Source organism: Elaeis guineensis, chromosome 15, assembly GCF_000442705.2.
Source record: "Elaeis guineensis isolate ETL-2024a chromosome 15, EG11, whole genome shotgun sequence".
In the NCBI taxonomy this organism is placed as follows: domain Eukaryota; kingdom Viridiplantae; phylum Streptophyta; class Magnoliopsida; order Arecales; family Arecaceae; genus Elaeis; species Elaeis guineensis.
In genome coordinates, this window is record NC_026007.2 from 60579051 (window position 1) to 60589824 (window position 10774).

At 34.9% G+C, this 10774-nt stretch overlaps 1 protein-coding gene across 10 annotated transcripts; it reads right to left on the bottom strand.

The window, feature by feature from the left end:
* Positions 1 to 323: 323 nt before the first annotated feature.
* Positions 324 to 10613, bottom strand: LOC105058118 (E3 ubiquitin-protein ligase At3g02290). 10 transcript variants are annotated; one of them, XR_012137192.1, is made up of 9 exons: positions 10416 to 10613; positions 9886 to 9937; positions 9590 to 9782; positions 7178 to 7442; positions 5938 to 6130; positions 5003 to 5432; positions 2899 to 3008; positions 2712 to 2817; positions 324 to 646 (listed from the first exon to the last, which is right to left on the bottom strand). XR_012137192.1 is itself a non-coding variant. In XM_073249427.1 (7 exons), exons 4-7 carry the CDS (start codon positions 6094 to 6096, stop codon positions 554 to 556), a joined length of 735 nt encoding a protein of 244 aa, XP_073105528.1. In that variant the 5' UTR covers positions 6097 to 6130; positions 7178 to 7442; positions 9590 to 9937; positions 10416 to 10613; the 3' UTR covers positions 324 to 553. The 10 variants fall into 10 exon arrangements, 3 of the variants coding, with proteins under 3 accessions (XP_073105528.1, XP_029124213.1, XP_073105529.1); XR_003802624.2 differs by lacking the exons at positions 5938 to 6130; positions 7178 to 7442 and having other exon boundaries at positions 9590 to 9771; XR_003802625.2 differs by lacking the exons at positions 5938 to 6130; positions 7178 to 7442.
* Positions 10614 to 10774: the final 161 nt, after the last annotated feature.

Genomic DNA, 10774 nt, shown 5'->3' on the forward strand with positions numbered 1-10774 from the left:
AATCTCATTCCTCCCCCAACACGCGCACACCAAAAAAAAAAAACACGTTAATAACATCATCCCGGGTTCTGATTTGCTGCTTGGATGCTGTTCAAGACTTCAAGTAAAAACTTGGACACGTGACTTGGACATAAATGATCATCTAAGGTACACTAAGTAATTAGATTGTTCAGAAATTGATTAAATATTTAAAACTTATTGTTCACATCATGCAACCTACTCGTAAAATACTCATTTTAAATATTTAACGCTATTATCTTTCATGGAGGTAACGGATATTAAAAATACCACCCATAAAACTTCTTTCTGTATAATAATGTATATGCTGCACATGCTTCAATATGCATGCAGATATATTGAAAGAAAAAAAGCATCCCAATGCAGTGAACACCACATGATGACTTCCATCTGTCATTTGAATCTATTAAAAGTGTGGTGAAGAGCAGCCTTCATTTTTTTTTTTTTTTTTTTTGTTTTGGTGAAATGGTGAAGAGCTTACTTTGCAATATAAATATACACAACCTTTGGAGTATGACAGGATTCATCTGTACATTTACAGACTCAGATACAAGCTTATCCTCCAAGTCACCTGTGGAAGAAATGGAAATTGACCATGACATCACGCTGTTTCATCAAACACCATCATCTGTCAAAAGACATCAGTGCATAAATATATACTAAAATGAGCAACCAACAACATAACAGGATGACAGAATGAAATTGCATGAAACAACAATATGTACCGTCACTCGTTAATGAAAAAATAATTTTGAGACATTTCATATCAATCATTGGAAAGCTTTGTTAAATGCTGGATTACTGAATTCTTTTCCGCTTTCTTATTCATTGCCAACTCAAAACCATATTGAACATGAATCAATAAATTTGAAGCTAACCACTTCTAAAGATTTCCAATTTATTAACTATATATCCACAAAGATCATTTTTCTAGTGAACATCAGACCACATGGATGCGACACCCTTGCAATGTAGAAAGTACTAATCATAATGCCCAGCTTACATGGCCCATCATCAATCATAGTCAACCAACTAGGCAAACATCTTTGTGGTACAAATTGTCTAATCAACGTTTAGCAAAACCCAAGAACATGTTCACAGTGATCTTTTAACTCTTTTGAGTCCAGACATTTGTCTTTGCAATGGAATATGGACAACAAAAGAATACTTGAATAAATGGATGATGCATTATGTAATCTCTAAAGTTTCTATGACGAGTCTGTACAGATTCAAGGGAACGTCAGGTTCTTTCCAGGATATCACATAGGAGAAAGAAGAAACTTTCCACTTGTCTATCATGACAGTAGTGTCATTTGGTACTAGAGCTCAGCCTTCAACAATTAACCTATCAAAAGGTTAGGTCCCAAGTCTTGAGGCTTCCTTCTACGTGAATTCAATCTCCACTCAACAACAAGACCCCAACGACTCTGATCTTTATCTAGATTCATTTACTTTCCATATAGAAGAACTCAACATCTTACGAAGTCACGATCATTTATAGGATTTATCATCATTTTCATTATTTAATTTGAGAATAATAATAATGTGGAGGATGAATAAAGAGTTTTTTTTCCCTTTTTTGGGGTCATGAATAAAGATCAGCAGTTTAAGGGACTTCTAACCAAACCTGCTATAGTAATCCACATTTGATTGTCATTGACAACAAGCATGTCAGTATTTTTGATCTTCAAGAGACAATGGAAAAATATTATTTCCTCAAGCATCGATCATTTGAATACAGTATAGGATGTTCCAAATTTAAGGATTTCTGTGTCATCTGGGGTTCTATGCTACATGATGCCAGTGGGAAAATGACATCTGTCACAGAATTGAGGATCTCAACATTATCAATCTAAAGTTTTAAAGAACACAAAATCTTCCTATTAATGAAACTTTCATAGATCTAATCATTCTGAAAGCACATTTAATTCTATTGGCATGTTGGATAACTTGAGCTAATCTGACCGAGAATGCTAATGGAAATCACCCACTAGAGAGTACAATGGTAAAGCCATAAAGGTCTTTGTCCGCATAGTCATCCAGCAGCAAGTAGTACAATATTGAAAAACATTTATGTGCCACTAACAAATTATCCAGTTATGAGAAAATGGGTGCTCAAAAATTCATGAATGCATGCACATATGCCCACATATATGATTGCATAGAGCCTTAAAAAAAAAATGCAGATCTAACTTCAAATGGAGCTCGGCATTGATGGAGCTTCTGAGACCTATTAAGCCAACTACATATAGATATAACTGGGATCTTATAATCTAAATGTAGGTGAAAAATATCTTGAAGAGTAGACATGTATAATATTTATAATGCAATCATCCTGATTATAATAAGATTCCGCATTTTCTATTTAAACTTGAGCTTCGCCAAGCCAGGAATTTTATTTAATCAGAAAAAAATGTTGGAAACAAAAATATGATTACTATGAGCGCTAGTAGAAAGATACTGTTTCATCAATGTATATCTGCCTTGGATGCAGAAAAGAACAGGATTTAAAAGTTCAACGCACATTGCTAATAGGCAAGTAGATCTATAAGGAATAAAAATTATGTTGAAAAATACTGCCTGTTTTCCATGACAATGCATACAATTGGTCACATTGTATTTTACAAGTCCCATAGAGATTAAAAATAAAACAAGAATAGATATATAACAAAAGGAGTTGAGCTATAACCCACTCTCTTTATGCCTGCCTTTCTTCCACTATATTGGCTCTATTTTACGCTGCATTGGTTATGACCATGCATTCAACGTACAAAATACTGATGATGGAAAGAATTTTAACTGCAGCAGACAAACAACTTTACCGCTAAAGTAAATGAAGGAATTGATAGTTATTATCACCACAAGGAAGAAAGCAGTTACCTTGCCACAGACTGGACAAGCATCACTTCTCTCCATCCACTCATATATACAACTAAGGTGGAAATGATGAGTGCACTGCATTATAATCCTTGGATTTTCTGAAGTATATTCTGCAAATAAATGATTATGACAGATGCAAATGAGCATACTTTCAATATCACAAGTGCATGCTAAAGAAGGTAACATTTTTTATCCTCCAAAACAAACTATTCTATTTTCCAAAGCACATAAATTTCAGCCATTGAAATTAAACCCCATTTCTTGGCCAACCCTAATTAGCATCCACAAGAAAAACGGATTTTCAATATTTTTTTAAAAAAAAAGGATAAAGGTTTTTAATGGAACTGGTCGATTCAACTGCAATATGTGCTGTAAGGTACATTATTTATGAGGATCATAAGAAAGAATGCAAAATGATGGAAAAAAGAGGCTTTGGTTTGACTTGCACAAATTTGAAAACGAGTACTATATATATCACTACCAAACTCAGATAAATAGCATTAGTCCTAGCAACCCTTGCAAATGCAAACCAACACGGTAGAAGGTGGGGGTTTGAGTTAAGACTTGAGAGCTTATGGAACTGGGATAATTGAAGCTCTAGACAAAAGTAATCAAATGATTGGGTCCAGGGGAAACATATGGCAGGTTGTATCAAGACTATACATATATCAGCAGGTCCATAAGATCTATTACACATGGCACTGATAAAAAGAAAAGAAAATGCTGCATTATGCTGTGAAGTCCATCAACAATAATTGCAATTGCATAAACGTAACAAATATTAGACACCATTGCAAGAAAGAACCAAACAAAGCTTTGTATATTTTTTAAACACTAAGAGATGCCAATTTATAGTGTTCTAGGTCAGGAGGGTCAAATACAGTCCATGTGATTAACCTGCCACAGGGGATTTCTGGCAAAACATCAACCTGTGACAGCTCAGTTAAGGTAATATCAATCCTAAACAAGAGTAAGGCTGATTTATTTCCAACCTGATCCTTATGCATGGATACAGGAATCATGGAAGATGATCAATTTTTTATGATCGTATATGCATTAGAAATCAAAATAGATGAAGGTGTGCCTCACAAAAACTGTAGACAATACTGCATTATGTGTGGGCAATCCATGTGTGACTGAAAGAAATTATGACATGTACCAAAGACAACATCAAGTGAATAAGACAGCAAAGTCATCAAATTAGCCAATTGCATAGATTGAAATGGCCTTATATTTTATCAGCAAGTACATAAGATAACAAGAATATTATCTAACCAAGAGAGGGGAAACATGCATGGATCACCAATACAAACAGCCTCATATCATCTCTCAGAAGACTAATTCTGTTATATACTTCTAAACAATGTTCCTCGGATGCTTGCATTTTAATTATTAAAACTGCACCATACTAAAATTTAAGAAAAACTTTAGAGAAATTATAAATAATACAAGCTTTCTTGTTATCATTATAACAGGTTGACCAAAAAGGCATTATAATCAGTTGTAACAAGTATAATGGACATTGTAGAACTATTTAAAATGTGCAATGGAATAATACTTGACAGTCATGATCTTTGGGCTATCTGTATCAAACTATCAATACAGAAGTATTTCCTTCAAACGGTAATATGAAGAAGAAATCTAAAGTGGGAATATATGAACAGCAGATAAGCGATCACATTGTTCATGCAAAAACACATCTAGAGCAGTAAGAGGTTGGCTACAGAAAATTTTAAACATATGTCAATTGGAAACATAAGCGTAGTTCATTCAAACAGTATATGAAGAAGAAATCTAATGTGAGAATATATGAACAGCAGATGAGTGATCACATTATTCATATAAGAAACATGTAGAGCAATAAGAAGTTGATTACAAAAAAATTTAAGCAAATGTCATTGGAAACATAAGCGACTGTGGAAAGATATGCCACTGGATCATCCTTTCTAGAAACATTTGTCTTTTTTTCCCACTTGATCAAATTTGCCCAAATACACGGTTGGCAGGTAGATAAAACCAATAGAGTTGATAAATGAGACATTAGATAAGCAAACTTTAGTCTGCTTATAAAGAGATCATATGATACAGGGTTGCTGTTATTTACCTTCAAGACATGTTGGGCACACATCTTCATCTTCGGATGAAGGAAAAAAATAAGTTGCTCCTGTTGTGTCTTCTGTCAAGGGGTGTTTCAGCAAGGACTCAGAATGGTATAACTTGGATTCCCCTTCATAGTTAGATCCACACCACTTGTCTACTCTGCTCATTGGTTCCATTTCAGTATCGTTACTGTTTCTTCTAAGTGGTTCAGATTCCTCGTGGAAATGGCTCGAGGACTTATCACGCCTTGAGACAAGTCCATCACGTTGCAGCCGTGAGAATCTAGGATCATCATAAGGTAAAGGCCTTGGAGGAGAGCAGTAGGTATCAGGTATAAAATCATCTGTGACTAGTGCAGCAGAAGCTAAAGGAGCAGTTCCCTCCACAGATGAAGGGATAGCACGCACCTCCCCTCTTCGAAAAAATCCCATGTACTGCAAAGATGAAAGAAAACAATAGCTTCCAACATGCATATCATAAATTTCAGGTAAGTCATTTCTTCCCTATCTTGTAAATATCAAAATCAGTGACACTAAATTCATCAGACTGCCTACTATCACTGCCCAGCTTGTTCACCACCATGAACTGATAGTCAAAATCACAAGTTATGCATATAAACTTGTCCATGTGAAGGATACAATTTATTTACTGCCACCAATATAAGAAGATGAAAAGGTATATATATTTAGATATAAGACGGGCGCCCTTCAAAATAAATTAAGTGTGTTCATTCTCAAAAAGATATAAATGAAACTGCAATACAATTTTAACATAAATGTGGAAATTTGGTGGGGTATCTCACCTTCATGTGAATGAACATAGGGAAAAACAATGCTTCAAATATACAACTATTCATGAGGTTTAAAAGGAGAAAGGGGAGCATATCATATGATAAAGCATGATGATGTTAATAAACTTTAGAAGCATGAGGTAAATTACTTTAAATAGACATTTATGGAATGTGGTGTTCCAATCTGTCGTCATGGGAACTGTAGCTAATGATGTTACAACAGCCAGGCATGATACAAGATTCTGACAAACATGGGATTCAACACAATTGGATAGATACAGCACCCATGTTCTCCCTCCAGGAAACATTAAATTTGACCAACATCGATGAGCGTACTACTTCCTTTAACCAAAAAAAAAAAGAAAAAAGGGCACTAGTTATCACAAGTAGGTTGCAGTGGGTAATGATATATATTTCATAAGTGTAGTAACACCTAAGCATAGTATGTATTCACAAAAATGCTGCATAACTACAGTAATCAAGGATTTGACTAGAATAAGAACAAATTGTCCAATAAAAATATTACTCTTATCCAGAAAATCAATGTCATGCATGTTGGCTACCCAGCAATTAAGCATTACCAGTCCTGTAAAGATCTTTAATAGATGTCAGCAAGTATTTCTTTGCATCCATCCCAAATCACTAGGTGACAGTGATAAAACTGACCCTTGTTTGGCCTGAAAATGCCAGAATCTGAAAATATCCATTTATCTTAACAGAATACAGTAGATCTCACATCTACTAATATATAATGACAAAGGCTTTGAGGCCAGCTTCATACAGCCAGCCTCAAAGCCTGAAGCCAGGCCTCACCTAATTAAAAATATGGTGTGGGAAGAAAATATAATTGTAAATCCTTACTATCCTAGCCCAGGCTCTATCAACAAAAAGACAAACTGCACATACCATACTCTAGACATAGATAGATGAACAAAATTCCAAGCAAAGAGTACAGGTTCCTTTGTCAACCACAATGTGCCAACAAAAAAAAAAAAAAAAAACACAAAAATGGAACCAAAAAAGAAGCACTGCATGTCAACCCAGGCAAAATTATGAGAAAAGGAAATTCTGAAGATATTACTGAAAATTGGATAAATTATACTACAAAACAGAAAAACTATACCTAGTATATTGCAGAATGTTCTGCTGAGCATTCAAGACCAACTTAGACATATGCAATGGGCATCTTTCAGCCTATTACATAAATTATATGGATATCTCAGAAATTAAGGGCCACTATAACATCATCAATTCTCATAAGATCTATATAAAAGTGTTAGTTGGAGTAAAGGAGCGAACATTGTAGGTTATAGGCATTTGCATTCTGCAGATATTGACATGGTTTATAGTAAATCAGAAAGCAGAAAAGCATATAAGATGAGGAATTACTAGTTACTCCAAGTCATATCAATACTGAATGCATTTCTGCAGCTCTGGCTTCAGTTCCAATTTCATGAGACCCTTTGCATCATGTTGAATCTGACATTGGCAAGCAAGAGGATGGGGATACCCATCTTTATACCTAGACATTTAGCAGCTTCTTCCTACTTTGAATGCGAAACTATGATGCTTCTTGCTTTCAGTACTCCAATGGTACAGTGGTTTCCTTCATAGTTTCAACTGTGAAAACTCATGCATTCTGGCTCTATGCCACCTATGGTGCAGTAATAACAGGGGTTATACACCGATATTAGGCAAACCAGGGCAGTATTATGCTGTATATTATCAGAAGTATCAAAAGCCCGTAATTCTTATCTCCTATATCAAGGACTGTACTGTCCAGACCAGCCATCTATACAATAGCAGACTTAGCTCATAAAGCAGGTAGCAGATTTAATAGGTTTGATAGGACCTCATTAGATGGTCCATCCATGATGTCTTTGCATCTAGTGTTTCTCAGCCCTCATGGATATTTGCCTCAACAGCTATCCACCTCATGACATATATATTTCCTTTGTTCTAACTAGTTGCATTGAAACACACTTCATCCCATGCAAAATGCCATGTAGGTCTCTTTTACATGTCTTAGATCTCAATGTTTTCAACTGGGTTTGCATATTGTACATAGATATCAAATCCGACCAAAGGCAACTCCTTTGGAGAAGCATAAAATATCTCCTCATAACTTCCATCCATGTCTTCTTTAGTCTCCTATTTTCAAACCCTTCCAAGTTAAATTTGCAACCAGCTAACACTCACTAAACTTGTAATAATTTCATTCACTTTATTTTCTACCAATGGTAATCCTAGCACCTCTGCAAGAACTCCATTTTTTTAATTTTCAGTTTTTACTGAAAATCACAGCATCCTCATTTTTGAAATGTAAATGCTAGTCAGGCTTTTTGATATCTCAACAATCCAGTATGTGCAATAAAAATGGTTGATTAGATACCGTTTGAAGTTCTGAGAAGTGAGAATACTTCATGAACAGTTAACACCAACATTCTGCATGTGATTCCTAGCTCAGGCATTCTTATCCATCATTCTAAAATGAATACAGATGGTGAAAACATTAATTGGACAAGGAATTGTCAACACCATCCATGTCCCGACCAAAGGTGCAAATCATGCAGTGTTTTAGGAGCTCAAATTCTGAACATCATTCCATTAAACTGGTCGAGTCCTGATCTACAATTCACTCATTTCACTGTCGAAACAACACACATTCCACCATTTGCAAAATAGTAAGCAACACCAGCCAGCTTGTGATAACAATCATGTATTTATAACAAGTGTAAAAAGTCATTGGCAGAAAGCAAAAAAAAAAACCTTAATATTCTGGTAAAACCGAATATATCCTAGTAAAGGCAAATCTTCATAATGAAAAGTTTTAGAAAAAACAATGAAGGCAACTCGTGGCATGTTGTAACTAAAATATCATAAGGTTAATGGGGACAAGAGACCACTAACAGGACAAAGCTGACAGCATGGTTATATTAACTAATTTCAAATGTTAGAACTATAAACAAAATTGAAAACCTCTAAGTTTCTAATGGCTTCTTCCAGTTACTAAAGACGCTCTAAATTATCAAGTGATTTAAAAAAATCTTTATGCATGTTAATCTTCCAGTACTTGATTCCAGATTCATGACAAGAAGTATATAACTAATGACGGACCATTATCAAACTTTTTCATGACAAAGACCATTTGATGAGTGCTTAGCAAGAAGTTTTGGGCATTGTAATTATAGCTATTGCAAGTTTTACTATATTACACTTATAATGATATTTCCATAAGCAACTTTCAATAATAGATACATATATGTACACACACATTACATAATAGAGGGTGTCTACACTACTTGCTACTCGTTGATACATAATTAAATTCTTTGCTGGTCATGTCTTGTATCCAACCTTCAAACAAGGGTAGCATAATGCCAATTTTCTTTATCTTAAGTTCAATACCAAAATCTTCTATCACAAGAATAATAAAAAATTAGATAGAATCATCAGAACACACACACACACACAAACACAAAAAAAAAAAAAAAAAAAAAAAGAGAAAAAAGAAAAAAAAAAGATCTTCTATAACAGTTGATTCTTGTTGGAATTGACAACTAATTTCATCTTAAATATCTGAAAGGTTCAACAAGTCACTGTATCCTGTCAGACCCAGCTAAAAGTCCTGGAAACAATTAGTATTCTTCAGGGCAAAAGAACAGGCATACAGGATAACTTTAATAGCAAGGATAATTTTTTGCCCTTGAACATGACAAGAAAGTTTCTAAGTTCCCAATATTACTCAACAATCCAACTCTTGAAGGAAACTTAAAAGATGATATTAAAATTTAAACATACCACATGTATCAACTGCTGAGTCAAGCATCTGAGACAGATGCAGTGTGTACAAATTGAAGCATTGGCATAAGCGTAATCTTCGAAATCCTCAATGTGAAAGCAGGAACAAACAGATCCCATAGCCCCAAACCCCCTTCCCTGTTTCAATCAAGCTCTCCAGCACCAATTCTCCAATTCCAACTCTACAAATTGGCTATAACTTTTTTACAATAAAATAAGAAGTTCATGCAAAACTTCGAATAACAAAGAAAACACCAAAAAAGTTAATTGATTGTGGAAGATGACAAATTAATCACCAAAAAAGCTCAAATTTCTTTCCTGAACGAGAATTTTCGGCTCTACCGATACCTGTAAACAGAGGAAGAAAACAAATTCTTCGTAGTTACCATATTTGTGAACCAATGCAGTTACAAGGTTCCAAGAAACGAACAAATTTACATAAGATATGGACAAGAAAAAGTGTTGGCAAAAAAAAGAAATCATACCCAATTCGGAGAATAAAAACCCCAGAGCAAAGAAAAGATATTTAGACGAGAAGATGGATCGAAATCAAAGGGAAAGATAACCTCATGTCATAATTCCCCTTTACATTAGGTGTATTTTTCTATTTTTAGAACAGATTATTAGCTGCCAAAATCTGAACAAAATCTAACTAAAAATGGAATCAAATATACCAAAATAACAGACAGAATCTATTGAAACTACCACTGAATACTTTTATTCCAATAATTCTTTTATTTTTTTGGTGCAAAATAATTCTTTTATTCCAAAAACGATCATTTTGAAACGATTCAACGAATAAAACGAAAAATTAGTAGTTCAGTACCTCAGGATGCAACCGATGAGTGGGATGGAAACCCATGGGTATTATTTCAGCGGACAAACCGAATTAAAATCACCCCTAAATGCCGAATATTGGCTTCTGGATTTCGCTGGATTTTTCCGCGGGCCAGAGGCAGGAGGAGAAAGAAATAAATAAATACGGAATACAAAGCGCGGAGAAAAAGAGGATTTGGTGCGCGCATTAAAGGGCAAAGATCCAACAGAGATTTTATCCTTTCCTTTTATTTTAGTGACGCCGCTGACTTTGACCTGAAAGGAAGCTGACCTCATGTTTCTGTGGGACCCGCTGGTAAGTGGGGCGGCAGAATTGTTCGTATTGAAGCTGGGGTTCACGTTATAGGT